Here is a 22,879-nt window from a genome sequence, read left to right as displayed (position 1 = left end):
CTTCTGCACAGAGCCACAACACACCCCCAACACTTCTGCTCCCATGCAGAGGGAACCTGCTTCACCGCTGTCCATTTCCTCACCTTCTCTCTCCCATGTACTGGAAGAGGTGCCTTGCCACCCTCCCACAGTACAGATGGCACAAGCATCACCTTCCACGGACATCTGTGCCATCGCATGAGTGCATGGCCAGTTCACAACAAAACAAAAACATTCGACACCACAACAGATTTGGATTTTATTTTGGGTTGGCATTTTTTAGAGATGAGATTCAGATCTTTAAAGGTTTTCCATTCTTACTGAGATACAACAGGGATCCAAAGGGCTCGTTCCAAAGTTAGTGCTTAACATTCATGTCTGTACTGTTGTCCGTCCTACCCTCATGGAGTCTTCCAAACTGTGATACATTGTCTGCAGGTGTTTTTCAAGGAACTTTGGAACTGTTCATTTCTCAGGCAGTATATGAATGGATTCAACAAAGGTGACACAACAGTGTTAAAAACAGCCACTGCCTTGCTATAGTCTACCTCACTGCGTTTGTTCAGTCGTAAATACAGAACAATACAACTACCATATGTGAATGAAATCACAGTGATGTGGGAAGCACACGTTGAGAATGCCTTCTGTCTCCCTGTGGCTGACGGTATGCCCAAAATAGTGGAAATAATTTTGGCATAAGATATGACATGTATAGCCAAAGTCCCTAGGAGAATAATCATAGCAGTGAGAAAGTAACTGTATTCCAGCAAAGTTGTGTCCGCACAGGCAAGTCTGATCAGTGGTCTGTTGTCACAGAAAAAATGGTTGATGGTGCTTGGGCCACAAAAGGGCATTTGAAATAATCCAACTGCTGGGCCCATAAATAGCAGTGTCCCCCCTCCCCAGCAGCATAACACCAGTAAGGAGCAGATCCACCCCGTCATGATGCTTGAGTAGTGCAGGGGGTTGCAGATGGCTACATATCTGTCAATGGACATGATCGCCAGGAGGAAGAACTCTGTGGTTCCGAGGGCAAAGTACACAAAAATTTGCACAAAGCACCCGTATACAGAGATAGCCTTGTGCCCCATAGCGATGTTGAACAAGGCTTTGGGAATCACGACAGAGGTGAATCCAATCTCCAAAACTGCAAAGTGTCGAAGACAGAAATACATTGGGGAACGGAGCCGCTGATTCACAATTGTGAGAACAATAATAAGTGTGTTTCCCAAAACCGTCGAAAGATATGCAATAAACAGGACAACGAAAAGTAAGATTTCAAGCTGCTGATTGTCAGTGAAGCCCACAAGGGTGAACTCACTCACCCAGCTGTTGTTCCCCATTCGTCCGTGCACTTAAAACCTAAAAGAAGAGAAATTGACTGTTATGATTCCATTTTGATAGTGCTGCGTTCGTTGGCTTTTCCATTTCCGTGGCTAAATCAATTTGGTCATCGCTAATACACCAATGCAAATTTGGAAGAATGTTTTCTGGATGATCACATAGGGGACACCTCCAGTTTTCACATCTTTGATTTCAACAATCCTGCTCAAGAGCATTCACTCCGGGGGGGGGGGGGTCTGTTTGTCGGGAAATTAATATGAAAATTTCCATAAGCGCACAAGTAGACTAGCTTTGTTAAGAAAATGACATGTGACTAGCCAGAGGAAGGAAAGAGAAGACTCTTTCTAGAAAGGAAACATTCTAGAGAAGGGGGCATGCCTTCCTTCATCTCTCACTCAAGTTGCATGTAATAAAATATTTTTTTCAACTTTATTATACTTTATTTTAGTAGTTTCTGTATATCATTTTGCACAGAAAGCTGCTGAATTCTGTACAGCCTAATGTCCTTTCTGGTGCACCCTGTGTAAAAAAAAGATTCTACAGAAATTGTAACAGATCCAGGGCAATATGACACTTCTTCCAGAAAAAATGGCCATAAATCACCCAGAAAAAAATTTAAAATATTTCCTAAGAGACATTTCAGGGTTAATTTTTAAAAGGCACAGAAAAACATCACTACAAAGAGAAAAGAGTGGTGTTTTTTTTCGTGTATTCGCGAAGGCTTTCATGGCCGGGATCTAATGGTTGTTGTGGGTTTTTCGGGCTCTTTGGCCGTGTTCTGAAGGTTGTTCTTCCTGACATTTCGCCAGTCTCTGTGGCCAGCATCTTCAGAGTCCTTGACTCATCTCCAACAGTGAGAGGCTCTATGGTTCACAGATACCAGCACCCCAATCAGGAACAAAAGCTGCTCTCTATTAACTTGTGACAATTTGCTTTGGTTTACACAATTATACTTAATAGATGGCATAAATCTACAATGGGCCAGATGGATTCAGATGAATGTTCCCTCTTGAACATGTTTGTTTTGATGTGTGTTCTGTAGGGAAGATCACAAGCAGCCTGCCATCAAAGACTAGCAACTATGACTCTTCCATGGTAGGTCCCAAATACCTGTTAGAGTAGACCCTGACCGGCCAAAATAAGACATCCAAACCCACTCTTTCTGGCTGGAATCCAGAGAGAGTTTAACTCAAAAGTCAACTCTGAACAAAATACTCACCACCTGTTATCCATAGAAATATAGTCTTCAGCCAAATTGTCGTTGACCCTCACCTTCTATTTCAAACCAACAAACGTACTTCCAGGAAATCTGTACACCTTTGTTTCTCATGCTTGTCTTTGTTTCCTTATTTCATGCACTATCAACCTCTGCAAAATTATTGCAACGGTTTGCCTCTCCTTATACCAGGAGGAACATGACAGCCGCTTCCAACATAGGCAATAGTCCCTGTGGATGTCCCTAAACATATAATACAAATGATAATTGCTTTCTGCTTGTTAGTGGGCACTGGAGACTGGAACTCTATAACTGAGGGGCAGGTTGTTGTTGTTTAGTCGTTCAGTCATGTCCGACTCTTCGTGATCCCATGGACCAGAGCACCCCAGGCCCTCCTGTCTTCCACGGCCTCCAAGAGTTGGGTCAAATTGGGAGGAGCAGGTAACTAAGTGCAAAAGGCTCATAATGCAGATTAGGTCGGGTATTGTTGTAGATGTGGTTGCATCTGTCAGTTTGCTGTTTCAGAATCCAAATAAAACTGAAATGTATTCATTTCTCTCCCTAGTCTTTAAGTTCCTCTGTGAATTGCAATATCAGGATATACTATGAATGTTCTCATGAATATTCACTGATTATTTAATATCTGCATTTAACGCCCAACAGAGATTTAATATCTGCATTTCACACCCGACATCTAGATCAGTGTCTAGTAGTGAATTGATTGAGGATAAATAAACTGAAACTTAATCCAGAGAAAACAGAGGTGCTCCTGTCAGATGAATGGCAAATCAAGGAATAGTGTTGCAGCCTGTGATGGATGGGGTTGCACTTTCCCTGTGAGCACTTCCCACTTAGGCACAATGATAACTACCACGTTCTGTAGTTAAACAACAGGATTGTACTGAGTGTTGGCTATGCTCTGGGTAATTCAGTGGCACCCGTATCATTCAACCCCTAGTTTCTAAAGCACACCTAAAACTGACGGGATAGCTTACAGAGTATGTGAATCCTTGGTGTTCCCAAACCAATGGTTGGTGACTCTGAGGTGGGGCAGACGTGGGCAGTAAATTTACACTGATATTAATCTAAATTAGAGATGGGGGTACAGTGGGGTCTTGACTTAAGAACGGCTCGAGTTAAGAACATTTTGACTTAAGAACCACTCTCATAGGAAAATATTGACTTGACTTACATACTTAGATTTAAGAACTGAAAAAAAAAACACATGGGAGGCAGGGAAAGTGCAAAATTTGAACTTTCAATTAACTGTTGGCCAGTGAAAAGGGTGCCTGTCTGCTTCCTCACTCCTCCCAGCGTTTAGAGAGTGGATTGGGAGACAGTCTTCAGACTGCCTGGTACTGCCTGGACTGTATTTTCCCTGCCCTCCCTGAACCTTTCTTGACCTAAGAAAAAAAGAAACAAAATATCCCCCTCTAGTGGTTGAAGGCAGAATAGCAGCTTCCCATTAGTTTCTATGGACGGAAAAGAGCCAATACGGATCAAATGGTTTTCAATGCATTCCTATGGGAAATGCAGATTTGACCTGCAAACATTTTGACTTGAGAACCGCCTTCCAATACGGACTAAGTTCTCAAGTCAAGACCCCACTGTATTTGTATTTGTATATGAATAATCCCATGCAGCTGGATTTAACAAGCGTCCGGCCCTTAGGGCTAGATGGTCCACTCACACATCCTGCTGTTCCTCCTTCCAATCACGCTTGAAGTGCTGCTCTCTTCCTACTCGGCTGGCCACTCGGCAGCCATGCAGGGAGTCTCATCATCCCTCCCCCTGCCTGGAGTGGCCAGCTGAGCAGGAAGAGAGGGGCACTCCGGATGTGATTAGAAGGATAAGAGGGACCAGTGCCACAGCAGGACCCTCATTAAGTACAGCTGCATGGGGATATTCATATCTGTATACAAATACAAATATCCCCATCTCTAATCTAAATTTTACAGTAGCTATCCAAGATGCTGGACCTTATTCATTCATTCATTCATTCATTCATTCATTCATTCATTCATTCATTCATTCATTCATTCATTCATTCATTCATTCATTCATTCATTCATTCCACAGTATGAACATTCTCTCGGTGGTTCACAATTTGCAATAAAATTGTATAACAAAAACCAGAATGTACAAGAAATACAATGAGAGTGCAATGCTCGTTTTAAATTCTTAGAACATGTACTACTACTTTTTATTATTATTCGGAGAAGAGAGGGCAGTTTCCGTCTCAGCCTGAAGCTGCTTGACATCCATTCTTTTTCTTGTCTGTAGGAAAAATTAAGCACCAGAAAATTTTCCAGGAGGAATCCTTATGACAGACCTGGGCAAAGTGCGGCCCGAGGGCCAGATACGCCCCACAAGCCGCTCCTGTCCGGCCTCCCATTCGTCACTCCAGTCCGGTGTTCAAGCACTTGTTCAAGCCCAAGACAGACTGGATTTCTCTCACTGAACAAGTTGAACATCAAAACCATTTATAGCTTTTTGTCTAAAGTTGATCAGTTGCTTATCTTTAACATACCGCAAAAAAAAAAACCTCTTTAGTATTTGTGAAGATTAAGAAGTTTAAAATAAAAACAATCATAACATCGCTGTTTCATTTTATTTTTAAGTAAAGTTGGTTCGGCCCACAAACACAGTTCAGATTTTTCATGTGCCCCCCCCCATAGAAATTAAATGCCCACACCTGCCTTATGATCTAAGGGATGAGGACAACTACAGACTGAAGGTTCAAAGTTTTTCTCTTCACCCAGAAAGATGTTTTCAGTCATTTCCAAGGAGGATTTGCACATTTTGCCCTATGGATTTTTTCCCCCTTGCACAAATTACATTCTGTTGGTCAAAGGGCTTGTAACGGTTGGAATCAACAGATGGCCTTCTTGCCTCTTGTATCTATGAGTTAGTTTTGGCCCGAGTCACTTTCTATTTGTGACCGAAAACTCCACTCAATGAACTCGCTTGTTCTCATGCTTCAGGTGAGGAAACTGAGGGTTGGTGTGTCTGACATGTTGAGATAGGCTCTCTCATGGAGGAGGACTCAGCAAGATTTCTTTGGTTTTCATTGCCTTTCTTTCAATGGGCTGTAAATTCTGTCTGTTCAATTGAGTTATAAAGGCACAGAAGTAGATCATTTTTTGGTGAATGCCTGGCTGGATATGAAATGGACCGTTGAAAAAAAAAGTCTGTAAATAAGCAGGTTGTGTACGTTTTTGTTTCTGTGAATAAATGGAAGGATATAGAGGAGTCTCTGTATCTTTCTGTATCCAAGCGAAGACACAGATTATGTATGACTTAACCAGCTGCCCATGATGCTTCCTGAAAAATCCAGTACTTTGTGCTTATAACTAGACTGGAAAAGTTTATCAAGCTGCTTCTGGTACTTCTGAGTAAAGAAACAGAGGTATCAATAATGGGCTCCAGTTACAGGAAGCCAGATTACGGCTGAATATCAGGAAAAACCTCCTAAGTCTTAGAGCAGTACAGCAGTGGAATCAATTAGCTCAAGAAGTGATGAGCACTCCAGCAGAACTTCAACAAAAAAGGAGAAAGTTTCAAACTCAACAAAACTTGCCTCCCAGCACTGAAAAATACAGCGTGTAAAAGGTCAACAAACTCTACCCAGCCACAAGGGCCGGTGATCACTACATACAAAAGACCAGCTAACAGCACCCATCAATCACAGTGACAGATAATCTCTCATCTTCATCACAACAATACACCCACAATAAAAACACACTGATCACCATAATCACCCATCTCCTGAAAAGGACAAAAGCTGATCTCACAGCCATAAATATTCAACTCCCAAACAAACTGCACCAGAGCACAGAGTGCTGTCCTCTGAAGATGCCGGCCACAGAGACTGGCAAAACGTTGGGAAGAACAACCTTCAGAACACGGCCAAAGAGCCCGAAAAACCCACAACAACCATTAAATCCCGGCCGTGAAAGCCTTCACGAATACAACGCTAGACATCTGTCAAATCTGCTTTGACTTGGATTCCTGCCTTGAGCAGCGGGTTGGACTCAGTGACCTTATAAGCCCCTTCCAAATCAATGATTCTATAGTTCTATGATTTTGAAGCATTCCCTTTCCTTCCTTCCCTCCCTCCATCTGACACACACAGACACACAGACACACACACACACACACACCAGAACACACACACACACCAGAAAATACTGTTTCTGAGAAGTAATAGCTATAAATTAGAAGGAGTTCATACCAACCATGGTGGAGTGCCACCGTGTGTTCAAACTTGGACTTTCAATCCATATGGCACAAGAGCCTTGAAACTCAACTGTGTTCTCTCTCATGTTTTTTTTTCCTACTGCAAGCTTTACTTTGACCTACGGATGTAAATCTTCACATTCCACATGCTTGGTGCAAGGAAAAGGGCCAACCCTCCGTGCGCATGAGTGGATAAGAATTCTGTGCCCATCGTCCTGATAAGAATGTACACATTGGGTAGAATCGTTTTTTGTTATTTTCTATTTTTGCATATTGCTTTATGCTTTGTTACTGCTGCTGCTTTCGTGCATGAGTTGATTAAGGATTAAAGCATGAGTGTGTTTTTTTTTGGGGGGGTTGCGTCTTTTCAAACAATCAGCTGGTCGCATTTGTGCTTTGCTCTTTAATTACCAAGGATTAGAGATGGAACGTGATGGCACTGCGGGTTAAACCGCAGAAGCCTCTGTGCTGCAAGGTCAGAAGACGAGCAGTAGTAAGATCGAATCCACACGACAGAGTGAGCGCCCGTCGCTTGTCCCAGCTCCAACCAACCTAGCCATTCAAAAGCATGTAAAAATGCAAGTAGATAAATAGGTACCACCATGGTGGGAAGGTCACAGCATTCCGTGTCTAGTCGCGCTGGCCACGTGACCATGGAAACTGCTTACAGACAAATACTGGCTCTATGTCTTGGAAACGGGGATTAGCACCGTGGCCTAGAGTCGGAAACGACTGGACTAAATGTTAAGGTGAACCTTTATCTAGAGATGGGATATTCATATTCCAGGGGGGGTACAAATATTAATATCAGCACCATGAGTAGAAACCAGACCCTCCCCCAAGAACTGGCCCATCCACCTAAAACTCCATGTGGTACTTGTAATGTCAATATTTGTACTTGTATCCCTTGAGAAGTGAATATCAATATCTCATCTCTACCAAGGACTCTATTTTTTCTGCAGGTCATAGCCTTGGTGATCCAGCTGTGATTTTCTACTATTAAAGGTGTTGCACCCACTCTGTAAGGCTCCCAAAGGCTTCCCCAGGGCAAAGGCAAGCCGTTGGGAGCCTTGGTACCTAAAAGGGAGCATAGGAATCTTTCCATGAGTTTCCAGTACCCTACCTACGTTGTGCCAGTTTAACATTATGGAACTGGATTTTCCCCCACTACTTGTGTCTTCTTTTCGACTATGTCTAGATGGGCAGCATATAAATGCAATAAATAAACAAAATAAATAAATAATTCTTTTCTTGTGTTCTCCATGCTGGAGAAAAGTCAAATGGTGTCAATGTTTTCCTTACACAAACTGGTTGAGTGTCGTGTATTTGTTTTCACAGGAATAAGCTTTGGGAAAACCATAACTGTGTAAACCAGCAATGAGGAACGTGTGGGTCCTTTACCTATGAACACAGTGAGCAGCCTGAAGAAGTGAGATTTACTCAAGAAAGCTTGCAATTTATATTATTCTTCTTTAGTGGTTCAATAAAGGTATCTCTTTACTCTTGCATTTCTGTGATCCTGAACCACATGTCCTTTCCCTTATTGGTTTTTATGGGTAATTCAGCACAGGTGTTTAAGAGAGTTAACCCTTCCTTCCCCAACTATGCGACCCATTTAAATTGCCTGTCTTTTTACTGAAAAATACCTTCCTCCCATTAGAGCCATCATTGCTTTTATAAGGAACAGTGTTAACAACATGAAAACTGCTAATGAATTTCCTCTTTTTCATATGTAATTTCAGCTGCCCATTTCTTGCATTTTGTGGTCATTGCTGCCACCTCATGGCTTCTATGTTGATTAGCTTTTTTTCAAGGGCAACAAGAGATTTCTTGTAAGATATAATCAGTGACATTTGTCAAAGCAGAGATACAACCGATGGGAGCTCACTCCATCATGTGAATTCAATCTTATGACTGCTGGTCTTCTGACCTTGCAGCACAGAGGCTTCTGCAGTTTAACCCACAGCGCCACCAAGCAAGACATTAACGCTGCACAAAAAGCCTGAGGGATGTTGCCTCTGTGGGGCTCCCATCCAAGTGACAAAGCTCAGTGGCACCTTTGCTGCCTCTCATCCCCAGACCTACCTCAGACAGATGGGGAAAGGGATCCCCCTCGCACTCGCTGGCATGTTGTGAGAGGAAACTGTGCTGCCCACTCAAGGTACTCCAGAAAGGTGAAGTGGACGGTTCGACAGGCTTAATATAACACCTTCTTGAACAGTGTCAGGTTCCCCAATACCTACAAGGCACCTTGTAGAAGGGCAATGCTAAGTTAAGATGTCTACATGGTCAAAGAGAAGGAAAGACCATGGGGGGGGTGACTGTCCCACCAATAGAGTTGTGACTTTCAGAGCCTGCAGCCTCTGTATGGTCCAGCCTCCCTTACCCTTCTGCACAGAGCCACAACACACGCCCAACACTTCTGCTCCCATGCAGAGGGAACCTGCTTCACCACTGTCCATTTCCTCACCTCCTCTCTCCCATGTACTGGAAGAGGTGCCTTGCCACCCTCCCGCAGTACAGATGGCACAAGCCTCACCTTCCACGGACATCTGTGCCATAGCATGAGTGCATGGCCAGTTCACAACCGACTGGGTGATACCTCCTCTGCTAAGTCAGACCTTGCACAGCTTGTACATGGCAAACTAGCAGCCCAGCCCATCCACCAGAAAGTGCATCTAGGAGTCTGTAATACTCTTTGGTCGCTCCCACGTTCCCCACACTCTTAATGTATATTCAGCTCTTCAAAAAACCTCCAGTTTATGAATATATGGGATATTGGTCTTTGGGCAGGAAACCTACGCCTTCAGTTTGCAACACCTGAACAAGCCTGTTAAAGACATTGCCCTTAGAAAGTCATTAATTCATAGCATCTCTGTAACTCACAAGCAACTTGAGATGTTATAACAAAAACATTCGACACCACAACTGATTTGGATTTTATTTGGGGTTGGCATTTTTTAGAGATGAGATTCAGATCTTCAAAGGTTTTCCACTCTTACTGAGATACAACAGGGATCCAAAGGGCTCGTTCCAAAGTGAGTGCTTAAAATTCATGCCTGTACTGTGGTCCGTCCTACCCTCATGGAGTCTTCCAAACTGTGATACATTGTCTGAATGTGTCTTTCAAGGAACTTTGGAACTGTTCATTTCTCAGGCAGTATATGAATGGATTCAACAAAGGTGACACAACAGTGTTAAAAACAGCCACTACCTTGCTATAGTCTACCTCACTGGGTTTGTTCAGTTGTAAATACAGAACAATACAACTACCGTAAGTAATGGAAATCACAGTGATGTGGGAAGCACACGTTGAAAATGCCTTCTGTCTCCCTGTGGCCGATGGTATGCCCAAAATAGTGGAAATAATTTTGGCATAAGATATGACATGTATAGCCAAAGTCCCTAGGAAAAGAATCATAGCAGTGAGAAAGTAAGTGTATTCCAGTAAAGTTGTGTCCGCACAGGCAAGTCTGATCAGTGGCCCATTGTCACAGAAAAAATGGTTGATGGTGCTTGGGCCACAAAAGGGCATTCGAAATAATCCAACTGCTGGGCCCATAAATAACAGTGTCCCCCCTCCCCAGCAGCATAACACCAGTAAGGAGCAAATCCACTCCGTCATGATGCTTGAGTAGTGCAGGGGGTTGCAGATGGCTACACATCTGTCAACAGACATGATCGCCAGGAGGAAGAACTCTGTGCTTCCGAGGGCAAAGTACACAAAAATTTGCACAAAGCACCCGTATACAGAGATAGCCTTGTGCCCCATAGCGATGTTGAACAAGGCTTTGGGAATCATGACAGAGGTGAATCCAATCTCCAAGACTGCAAAGTGTCGAAGAAAGAAATACATTGGGGAACGGAGCCGCTGATTCACAATTGTGAGAACAATAATAAGTGTGTTTCCCAAAACCGTCGAAAGATATGCAATAAACAGGACAATGAAAAGTAAGATTTCAAGCTGCTGATTGTCAGTGAAGCCCACAAGGGTGAACTCACTCACCCGGCTGTTGTTCTCCATGCGTCCGTGCACTTAAAACCTAAATGAAGAGAAATTGACTGTTATGATTCCATTTTGATAGTGCTGCATTCATTGGCTTTTCCATTTCCGTGGCTAAATCAATTTGGCCATCGCTAATACACCAATGTGAATTTGGAAGAATGTTTTCTGGATGATCACATAGGGGACACCTCCAGTTTTCACATCTTTGATTTCAACAATCCTGCTCAAGAACATTCACTCTGGGGGTTTTTTTTTCTGTTTGTAGGGAAATTAATATGAAAATTTCCATAAGCGCACAAGTAGGCTAGCTTTGTTAAGAAAATGACATGTGACTAGCCAGAGGACGGAAGGAAGAAGACTCTTTCTAGAAAGGAAAGACATTCTAGAGAAGGGGGCAAGCCTTCCTTCATCTCTTACTCAAGTTGCATGTAATAAAATATTTTTTTCAACTTTATTATATTTTATTGTAGTTTCTGTATATCATTTTGCACAGAAAGCTGCTGAATTCTGTACAGCCTAATGTCCTTTCTGGTGCACCCTGTGTAAAAAAAAAGATTCTACAGAAATTGTAACAGATCCAGGGCAATATGACACTTCTTCCAGAAAAAATGGCCATAAATCACCCAGAAAATTTTTTAAAAGATTTCCTAAGAGACATTTCAGGGTTAATTTTTAAAAGGCACAGAAAAACATCACTACAAAGAGAAAAAAGTGGTGGTTTTTTTTTCCTCGACTCATCTCCAACAGTGAGAGGCTCTATGGTTCACTGACACCAGCATCCGAACCAGGAACACAAGCTGCAATCCATTAACCATGACAATTTGCTTTGGTTTACACTATTATACTTAATAGATGGCATAAATCTACAATGGGATTCTGGCCAGATGGATTCAGATGAATGTTCCCTCTTGAACATGTTCGTTTTGATGTGTGTTCTGTAGGAAACATCACAATCAGCCTGTCATCAAAGACTACCAACTATGACTCTTCCATGGTAGGTCCCAAATACCTGTTAGACCCTGATCGGCCAAAATAAGACATCCAAACCCACTCTTTCTGGCTGGACTCCAGAGAGAGTTTAATTCAAAAGTCAAATCTGAACAAAATACTCACCACCTGTTATCCCTAGAAATATAGTCTTCAGCCAAATTGTCGTTGACCCTCGCCTTCTATTTCAAATCAACAAACGTACTTCCAGGATATCTGTACACCTTTGTTTCTCATGTTTATCTTTGTTCCCTTATTTCATGCACTATCAACCTCTGCAAAATTATTGCAACTGTTTGCCTCTCCTTATACCAGGAGGAACATGACAGCCGCTTCCAACATAGGCAATAGTCCCTGTGGATGTCCCTAAACATATAATACAAATGATAATTGCTTTTTGCTTGTTAGTGGGCACTGGAGACCGAAACTCTATAACTAAGGGGCAGGTTGTTGTTGTTTAGTCGTTAAGTCGTGTCCACCTCTTCGTGACCCCATGGACCAGAGCACCCCAGGCCCTCCTGTCTTCCACTGCCTCCAAGAGTTGGGTCAAATTGGGAGGAGCAGGTAACTAAGTGCAAAAGGCTCATAATGCAGATTAGGTGGGGTATTATTGTAGATGTGGTTGTATCTGTCAGTTTGCTGTTTCAGAATCCAAATAAAACTGAAATTTATTCGTTTCTCTCCCTAGCCTTTAAGTTCCTCTGTGAATTGCAATATCAGGATATACTATGAATGTTCTCATGAATATTCACTGATTATTTAATATCTGCATTTAACGCCCAACAGAGATTGAATATCTGCATTTCACACCCGACATCTAGATCAGTGTCTAGTAGTGAATTGGTTGAGGATAAATAAACTGAAACTTAATCCAGAGAAAACAGAGGTGCTCCTGTCAGATGAATGGCAAATCAAGGAATAGTGTCGCAGCCTGTGATGGATGGGGTTGCACTTTCCCTGTGAGCACTTCCCACTTAGGCACAATGATAACTACCACGTTCTGTAGTTAAACCACAGGATTGTACTGAGTGTTGGCTATGCTCTGGGTAATTCAGTGTCACCCGTATCATTCAACCCCTAGTTTCTAAAGCACACCTAAAACTGACGGGATAGCTTACAGAGTATGTGAATCCTTGGTGTTCCCAAACCAATGGTTGGTGACTCTGAGGTGGGGCAGACGTGGGCAGTAAATTTACACTGATATTAATCTAAATTAGAGATGGGGGTACAGTGGGGTCTTGACTTAAGAACGGCTCGAGTTAAGAACATTTTGACTTAAGAACCACTCTCATAGGAAAATATTGACTTGACTTACATACTTAGATTTAAGAACTGAAAAAAAAACACATGGGAGGCAGGGAAAGTGCAAAATTTGAACTTTCAATTAACTGTTGGCCAGTGAAAAGGGTGCCTGTCTGCTTCCTCACTCCTCCCAGCGTTTAGAGAGTGGATTGGGAGACAGTCTTCAGACTGCCTGGTACTGGACTGCCTGGACTGTATTTTCCCTGCCTTCCCTGAACCTTTCTTGACCTAAGAAAAAAAGAAACAAAATATCCCCCTCTAGTGGTCGAAGGCGTTATAGCAGCTTCCCATTAGTTTCTATGGACGGAAAAGAGCCGATACGGATCAAATGGTTTTCAATGCATTCCTATGGGAAATGCAGATTTGACCTGAGAACTTTTTGACTTGAGAACCGCCTTCCAATACGGACTAAGTTCTCAAGTCAAGACCCCACTGTATTTGTATTTGTATATGAATAATCCCATGCAGCTGGATTTAACAAGCGTCCGGCCCTTAGGGCTAGATGGTCCACTCACACATCCTGCTGTTCCTCCTTCCAATCACGCTTGAAGTGCTGCTCTCTTCCTACTCAGCTGGCCACTCGGCAGCCATGCAGGGAGTCTCATCATCCCTCCCCCTGCCTGGAGTGGCCAGCTGAGCAGGAAGAGAGGGGCACTCCGGGCGTGATTGGAAGGATAAGTGGGACCGGCGCCACAGCAGGACCCACATTAAGTACAGCTGCATGGGGATATTCATATCTGTATACAAATACAAACATCCCCATCTCTAATCTAAATTTTACAGTAGCTATCCAAGATGCTGGACCATATTCATTCATTCATTCATTCATTCATTCATTCATTCATTCATTCATTCATTCATTCATTCCACAGTATGAACATTCTCTCGGTGGTTCACAATTTGCAATAAAATTGTATAACAAAAACCAGAATGTACAAGAAATACAATGAGAGTGTAATGCTCGTTTTAAATTCTTAGAACATGTACTACTACTTTTTATTATTATTCGGAGAAGAGAGGGCAGTTTCCGTCTCAGCCTGAAGCTGCTTGACATCCGTTCTTTTTCTTGACTGTAGGAAAAATTAAGCACCAGAAAATTTTCCAGGAGGAGTCCATATGACAGACCTGGGCAAAGTGCGGCCCGGGGTCCACATACGGCCCACAAGCCGCTCCTGGCCCGCCCGCCGGTCGTCGCTCCAGTCTGGTGTTCAAGCCCAAGACAAACTGGATTTCTCTCACTGAACAAGCTGAACATCAAAACCATTTATAGCTTTTTGTCTAAAGTTGATCAGTTGCTTATCTTTAACATACTGCAAAAAAAAACACCTCTTTAGTATTTGTGAAGATTAACAAGTTTAAAATAAAAACAATCATAACATCGCTGTTTCATTTTATTTTTAAGTAAAGTTGGTTCGGCCCCCAAACACAGTTCAGATTTTTCATGTGCCCCCCCCCCATAGAAATTAATTAATTGCCCACCCCTGCCTTATGATCTAAGGGATGAGGCCAACTACAGACTGAAGCTTCAAAAATTTTCTCTTCACCCAGGAAGATGTTTTCAGTCATTTCCAAGGAGGATTTGCACATTTTGCCCTATGGATTTTTTTTTCCTTGCACAAATTACATTCTGTTGCTCAAAGGGCTTGTAGCGGATAGAATCAACAGATGGCCTTCTTCCTCTTGTATCTATGAGTTAGTTTTGGCCCGAGTCAGTTTCTATTTGTGGCCGAAAACTCCACTCAATGAACTCGCTTGTTCTCATGCTTCAGGTGAGGAAACTGAGGGTTCGTGTGTCTGACATGTTGTGATAGATTGTCTCATGGAGGAGGACTCAGCAAGATTTCTTTGGTTTTCATTGCCTTTCTTTCAACGGGCTGTAAATTCTGTATGTTCAATTGAGTTATAAAGGCACAGAAGTAGATCGTTTTGGGGTGAATGTCTGGCTGGATATGAAATGGGCAGTTGAATGGATTGGGGAAGTCTGTAAATAAGCAGGTTGTGTACGTTTTTGTTTCTGTGAATAAATGGAGGGATATAAAGGAGTCTCTGTATCTTTCTGTATCCAAGCGAAGACACAGATTACGTATGACTTAACCAGCTGCCCACGATGCTTCCTGAAAAATCCAGTACTTTGTGCTTATAACTAGACTGGAAAAGTTTATCAAGCTGCTTCTGGTACTTCTGAGTAAAGAAACAGAGGTATCAATAATGGGCTCCAGTTACAGGAAGCCAGATTACGGCTGAATATCAGGAAAAACCTCCTAAGTGTTAGAGCAGTACAGCAGTGGAATCAATTAGCTCAAGAAGTGGTGAGCACTCCAGCAGAACTTCAACAAAAAAGGAGAAAGTTTGAAACTCAACAAAACTTGCCTCCCAGCACTGAAAAATACAGCGTGTAAAAGGTCAACAAACTCTACCCAGCCACAAGGGCCGGTGATCACTACATACAAAAGACCAGCTAACAGCACCCATCAATCACAGTGACAGATAATCTCTCATCTTCATCACAACAATACACCCACAACAAAAACACACTGATCACCATAATCACCCATCTCCTGAAAAGGACAAAAGCTGATCTCACAGCCATAAATATTCAACTCCCAAACAAACTGCACCAGAGCACAGAATGCTGTCCTCTGAAGATGCTGGCCACAGAGACTGGCAAAACGTTGGGAAGAACAACCTTCAGAACACGGCCAAAGAGCCCGAAAAACCCACAACAACCATTAAATCCCGGCCGTGAAAGCCTTCACGAATACAACGCTAGACATCTGTCAAATCTGCTTTGACTTGGATTCCTGCCTTGAGCAGCAGGTTGGACTCAGTGACCTTATAAGCCCCTTCCAAATCAATGATTCTATAATTCTATGATTTTGAAGCATTCTCTTTCCTTCCTTCCCTCCCTCCATCTGACACACACAGACACACACACACACACACACACACACACACACACACACACACCAGAAAATACTGTTTCTGAGAAGTAATAGCTATAAATTAGAAGGAGTTCATACCAACCATGGTGGAGTGCCACCGTGTGTTCAAACTTGGACTTTCAATCCATATGGCACAAGAGCCTTGAAACTCAACTGTGTTCTCTCTCATGTTTTTTTTTTCCTACTGCAAGCTTTACTTTGACCTACTGATGTAAATCTTCACATTCCACATGCTTGGTGCAAGTAAAAGGGCCAACCCTCCTGGCCCATGAGTGGATAAGAATTCTGTGCCCATCGTCCTGATAAGAATGTACACATTGGGTAGAATCGTTTTTTGTTATTTTCTATTTTTGCATATTGCTTTATTGCTTTGTTACTGCTGCTGCTTTCGTGCATGAGTTGATTAAGGATTAAAGCATGAGTGTGTTTTTTGGGGGGGGGATTGCGTCTTTTCAAATAATCAGCTGGTCGCATTTGTGCTTTGCTCTTTAATTACCAAGGACTAGAGATGGGAGGTGATGGCACTGTGGGTTAAACCGCAGAGGCCTCTGTGCTGCAAGGTCAGAAGACGAGCAGTAGTAAGATCGAATCCACGCAACGGAGTGAGCTCCCATCGCTTCTCCCAACTCCTGCCAACCTAGCCGTTCAAAAGCATGTAAAAATGCAAGTAGATAAATAGGGACCACCACGGTGTGAAGGTCACAGCATTCCGTATATAGCCGTGCTGGCCACGTGACCATGGAAACTGTCTACGGACAAACGCTGGCTCTATGGCTTGGAGACGGGGATGAGCACCGTGCCCTAGAGTTGGAAACAACTGGACTAAATGTCAAGGTGAATCTTTACCTTTACCTAGAGATGAAATATTCGTATTCATATCCCAGGGGGTACGAATATCAGCAACACATGTACCCATAGAAACCAGACCCTCCCCCGAGAACTGGTCCCATCCACTTAAAATTCTCCATGTGGCACCTGTGGTATCAATATTCGTATTTGTATTTGTATCCCTTGAGAAACAAATATCAATATCCATCTCTACCAAGGACTCTATTTTTCTGCAGGTCATAACCTTGGTGATCCAGCTGTGATTTTCTACTATTAAAGGTGTTGCACCCACTCTGTAAGGCTCCCAAAGGCTTCCCCAGGGCAAAGGCAAGCCTTAGGGAGCCTTGGTACCTGAAAGGGAGCATAGGAATCTTTCCATGAGTTTCCAGTACCCTATCTAGGTTGTGCCAGTTTAACATTATGAAACTGGATTTTCCCCCACTACTTGTGTCTTCTTTTCGACTATGTCTAGATGGGTGGCATATAAATGCCATAAATAAACAAAATAAATAAATAATTCTTTCTTGTGTTCTCCATGCTGGAGAAAAGTCAAATGGTGTCAATGTTTTCCTTACACAAACTGGTTGAGTGTCGTGTATTTGTTTTCACGGGAATAAGCTTTGGGAAAACCATAACTGTGTAAACCAGCAATGAGGAACGTGTGGGTCCTTTACCTATGAACACAGTGAGCAGCCTGAAGAAGTGAGATTTACTCAAGAAAGCTTGCAATTTCTATTATTCCTCTTTAGTGGTTCAATAAAGGTATCTCTTTACTCTTGCATTTCTGTGATCCTGAACCACATGTCCTTTCCCTTATTGGTTTTTATGGGTAATTCAGCACATGTGTTTAAGAGAGTTAAACCTTCCTTCCCCAACTATGCGACCCATTTAAATTGCCTGTCTTTTTACTGAAAAATACCTTCCTCCCATTACAGCCATCATTGCTTTTATAAGGAACCGTGTTAACAACATGAAAACTGCTAATGAATTTCCTCTTTTTCATATGTAATTTCAGCTGCCCATTTCTTGCATTTTGTGGTCATTGCTGCCACCTCATGGCTTCTATGTTGATTAGCTTTTTTTCAAAGGCAACAAGAGATTTCTTGTAAGATATAATCAGTGACATTTGTCAAAGCAGAGATACAAGCGATGGGAGCTCACTCCGTCACGTGGATTCAATCTTATGACTGCTGGTTTAACCCACAGCGCCACCACATCCCAAACAAGCAAGACATTAACGCCGCACGAAAAGCCTGAGGGATGTTGCCTCTGTTGGGCTCCCATCCAAGTGACAAAGCTCAGTGGCACCTTTGCTGCCTCTCATCCCCAGACCTACCTCAGACAGATGGGGAAAGGGATCCCCCTCGCACTCGCCGGCGTGTTGTAAGTGAAAGGAAACTGTGCTGCCCACTCAAGGTACTCCAGAAAGGTGAAGTTGACGGTTCGACAGGCTTAATCTAACACCTTCTTGAACATTGTCAGGTTCCCCAATACCTACAAGGCACCTTGTAGAAGGGCAATGCTAAGTTAAGATGTCTACATGGTCAAAGAGAAGGAAAGACCATGGGGGGGGTGACTGTCCCACCAATAGAGTTGTGACTTTCAGAGCCTGCAGCCTCTGTATGGTCCAGCCTCCCTTACCCTTCTGCACAGAGCCACAACACACCCCCAACACTTCTGCTCCCATGCAGAGGGAACCTGCTTCACCGCTGTCCATTTCCTCACCTTCTCTCTCCCATGTACTGGAAGAGGTGCCTTGCCACCCTCCCACAGTACAGATGGCACAAGCATCACCTTCCACGGACATCTGTGCCATCGCATGAGTGCATGGCCAGTTCACAACAAAACAAAAACATTCGACACCACAACAGATTTGGATTTTATTTTGGGTTGCCATTTTTTAGAGATGAGATTCAGATCTTTAAAGGTTTTCCATTCTTACTGAGATACAACAGGGATCCAAAGGGCTCGTTCCAAAGTTAGTGCTTAACATTCATGTCTGTACTGTTGTCCGTCCTACCCTCATGGAGTCTTCCAAACCATGATACATTGTCTGCAGGTGTTTTTCAAGGAACTTTGGAACTGTTCATTTCTCAGGCAGTATATGAATGGATTCAACAAAGGTGACACAACAGTGTTAAAAACAGCCACTGCCTTGCTATAGTCTACCTCACTGCGTTTGTTCAGTCGTAAATACAGAACAATACAACTACCATATGTGAATGAAATCACAGTGATGTGGGAAGCACACGTTGAGAATGCCTTCTGTCTCCCTGTGGCTGACGGTATGCCCAAAATAGTGGAAATAATTTTGGCATAAGATATGACATGTATAGCCAAAGTCCCTAGGAGAATAATCATAGCAGTGAGAAAGTAACTGTATTCCAGCAAAGTTGTGTCCGCACAGGCAAGTCTGATCAGTGGTCTGTTGTCACAGAAAAAATGGTTGATGGTGCTTGGGCCACAAAAGGGCATTTGAAATAATCCAACTGCTGGGCCCATAAATAACAGTGTCCCCCCTCCCCAGCAGCATAACACCAGTAAGGAGCAGATCCACCGCGTCATGATGCTTGAGTAGTGCAGGGGGTTGCAAATGGCTACATATCTGTCAACGGACATGATCGCCAGGAGGAAGAACTCTGTGGTTCCGAGGGCAAAGTACACAAAAATTTGCACAAAGCACCCGTATACAGAGATAGCCTTGTGCCCCATAGCGATGTTGAACAAGGCTTTGGGAATCATGACAGAGGTGAATCCAATCTCCAAGACTGCAAAGTGTCGAAGAAAGAAATACATTGGGGAACGGAGCTGCTGATTCACAATTGTGAGAACAATAATAAGTGTGTTTCCCAAAACCGTCGAAAGATATGCAATAAACAGAACAATGAAAAGTAAGATTTCAAGCTGCTGATTGTCAGTGAAGCCCACAAGGGTGAACTCACTCACCCGGCTGTTGTTCTCCATGCGTCCGTGCACTTAAAACCTAAATGAAGAGAAATTGACTGTTATGATTCCATTTTGATAGTGTTGCATTCATTGGCTTTTCCATTTCCGTGGCTAAATCAATTTGGCCATCGCTAATACACCAATGTGAATTTGGAAGAATGTTTTCTGGATGATCACATAGGGGACACCTCCAGTTTTCACATCTTTGATTTCAACAATCCTGCTCAAGAGCATTCACTCTGGGGTTTTTTTTTCTGTTTGTAGGGAAATTAATATGAAAATTTCCATAAGCGCACAAGTAGGCTAGCTTTGTTAAGAAAATGACATGTGACTAGCCAGAGGAAGGAAGGAGAAGACTCTTTCTAGAAAGGAAAGACATTCTAGAGAAGGGGGCATGCCTTCCTTCATCTCTCTCACTCAAGTTGCATGTAATAAAATATTTTTTCAACTTTATTATACTTTATTTTAGTTTCTGTATATCATTTTGCACAGACAGCTGCTGAATTCTGTACAGCCTAATGTCCTTTCTGGTGCACCCTGTGTAAAAAAAAAGATTCTACAGAAATTGTAACAGATCCAGGGCAATATGGCACTTCTTCCAGAAAAAATGGCCATAAATCACCCAGAAAAAAGTTAAAAAGATTTCCTAAGAGACATTTCAGGGTTAATTTTTTAAAGGCACAGAAAAACATCACTACAAAGAGAAAAAAGTGGTGGTTTTTTTTTTCCTTGACTCATCTCCAACAGTGAGAGGCTCTATGGTTCACAGACACCAGCATCCGAACCAGGAACACAAGCTGCAATCCATTAACCCATGACCATTTGCTTTGGTTTACACTATTATACTTAATAGATGGCATAAATCTACAATGGGATTCTGGCCAGATGGATTCAGATGAATGTTCCCTCTTGAACATGTTCGTTTTGATGTGTGTTCTGTAGGAAACATCACAATCAGCCTGTCATCAAAGACTACCAACTATGACTCTTCCATGGTAGGTCCCAAATACGTGCTAGACCCTGACCGGCCAAAATAAGACATCCAAACCCACTCTTTCTGGCTGGACTCCAGAGAGAGTTTAACTCAAAAGTCAACTCTGAACAAAATACTCACCACCTGTTATCCATAAAAATATAGTCTTCAGCCAAATTGTCGTTGACCCTCACCTTCTGTTTCAAACCAACAAACGTACTTCCAGGAAATCTGTACACCTTTGTTTCTCATGCTTTTCTTTGTTTCCTTATTTCATGCACTATCAACCTCTGCAAAATTATTGCAACTGTTTGCCTCTCCTTATACCAGGAGGAACATGACAGCCGCTTCCAACATAGGCAATAGTCCCTGTGGATGTCCCTAAACATATAATACAAATGATAATTGCTTTTTGCTTGTTAGTGGGCACTGGAGACCGGAACTCTATAACTGAGGGGCAGGTTGTTGTTGTTTAGTCGTTTAGTCATGTCCCACTCTTCGTGACCCCATGGACCAGAGCACCCCAGGCCCTCCTGTCTTCCACTGCCTCCCAGAGTTGGGTCAAATTGGGAGGAGCAGGTAACTAAGTGCAAAAGGCTCATAATGCAGATTAGGTTGGGTATTATTGTAGATGTGGTTGTATCTGTCAGTTTGCTGTTTCAGAATCCAAATAAAACTGAAATTTATTCGTTTCTCTCCCTCGCCTTTAAGTTCCTCTGTGAATTGCAATATCAGGATATACTATGAATGTTCTCATGAATATTCACTGATTATTTAATATCTGCATTTAACGCCCAACAGAGATCTAATATCTGCATTTCACACCCGACATCTAGATCAGTGTCTAGTAGTGAATTGGTTGAGGATAAATAAACTGAAACTTAATCCAGACAAGACAGAGGTGCTCCTGGTCAGATGAATGGCAAATCAAGGAACAGAGTCGCAGCCTGTGATGAATGGGGTTGCACTTTCCCTGTGAGCACTTCCCACTTAGGCACAATGATAACTACCATGTTCTGTAGTTAAACAACAGGATTGTGCTGAGTGTTGGTTATGCTCTGGGTAATTCAGTGGCACTCATGTCATTCAACCCCTAGTTTCTAAAGCACACCTAAAACTGACGGGATAGCTTACAGAGTATGTGAAGCCTTGGTGTTCCCAAACCAATGAAGGTTGGTGACTCTGAGGTGGGGCAGACGTGGGCAGTAAATTTACACTGATATTAATCTAAATTAGAGATGGGGTATTTGTACAGTGGTGCCCCGCATAGCGATGATAATCCGTTCTGGAAAAATCGTCGCTATGCGGAATCGTCGCTATACGGAACATAAAAGCCCATAGGAATGCAAAAAACTAACCGTTATGTGAAAATCCTCCATATAGCTGCCATTTTCGCTACCCGGTAAGCAAGGAATGGGTGTGAAAACACAGCGGGCGGCCATTTTTTCCAGTAGCCATTTTGGACCCATTTTGGACCCGCCGATCAGCTGTTTTTAAAACATCGCTATGCGAAAATCGGTAAGCGAAACAGCTTACCGATCGTCACAAAGTGATATTTCCCCATTAGAAAAATCGTTACGCGATCGCAAAAAACAAATCACTATGCGGGCGCTCGTTACGTGAGGCACCACTGTATATGAATATGAATAATCCCATGCAGCTGGATTTAACAAGTGTCCGGCCCTTAGGAGTGGATGGGCCACTCACACATCCTGCTGTTCCTCCTTCCAATCACGCTTGGAGTGCTGCTCTCTTCCCACTCGGCTGGCCACTTGGCAGCCATGCAGGGAGTCTCGTCACCCCTCCCCCTCCCTGGAGTGGCCAGCTGAGCAGGAAGAAAGGGGCACTCCGGGCGTGATTGGAAGGATAAGTGGGACCGGCACCACAGCAGGACACATGAGTGACCCTCATTAAGTACAGCTGCATGGGGATATTCATATTTGTGTACAAAAACAAATATCCCCATCTCTAATCTAAATTTTACAGTAGCTATCCAAGATGCTGAACCTTATTCATTCATTCATTCATTCATTCATTCATTCATTCATTCATTCATTCATTCATTCATTCATTCCACAGTATGAACATTCTCTAGGCGGTTCACAATTTGCAATAAA

The 22,879-nt window shown here is 42.9% G+C and overlaps 3 protein-coding genes across 3 annotated transcripts; all 3 read right to left on the bottom strand.

Annotated features, from left to right (window-relative positions):
* Window positions 1-380: 380 nt before the first annotated feature.
* Window positions 381-1,322, bottom strand: LOC140708314 (olfactory receptor 6E1-like). Its single transcript, XM_073003717.2, has one exon. The coding sequence runs from the start codon at window positions 1,320-1,322 to the stop codon at window positions 381-383; it is 942 nt and encodes a 313-aa protein (XP_072859818.2).
* Window positions 1,323-9,860: 8,538 nt separating this feature from the next.
* LOC144583862 (olfactory receptor 6E1-like) lies at window positions 9,861-13,504 on the bottom strand. The gene has a single exon (XM_078378802.1). The coding sequence runs from the start codon at window positions 10,800-10,802 to the stop codon at window positions 9,861-9,863; it is 942 nt and encodes a 313-aa protein (XP_078234928.1). The 5' UTR covers window positions 10,803-13,504.
* Window positions 13,505-18,865: 5,361 nt separating this feature from the next.
* LOC144583861 (olfactory receptor 6E1-like) lies at window positions 18,866-20,069 on the bottom strand. Its single transcript, XM_078378801.1, has one exon. The coding sequence runs from the start codon at window positions 19,805-19,807 to the stop codon at window positions 18,866-18,868; it is 942 nt and encodes a 313-aa protein (XP_078234927.1). The 5' UTR covers window positions 19,808-20,069.
* Window positions 20,070-22,879: the final 2,810 nt, after the last annotated feature.

This window comes from Pogona vitticeps, chromosome 6, assembly GCF_051106095.1.
Source record: "Pogona vitticeps strain Pit_001003342236 chromosome 6, PviZW2.1, whole genome shotgun sequence".
Classification (NCBI taxonomy): domain Eukaryota; kingdom Metazoa; phylum Chordata; class Lepidosauria; order Squamata; family Agamidae; genus Pogona; species Pogona vitticeps.
This window is presented reverse-complemented; position numbering and strand designations above follow the sequence as displayed.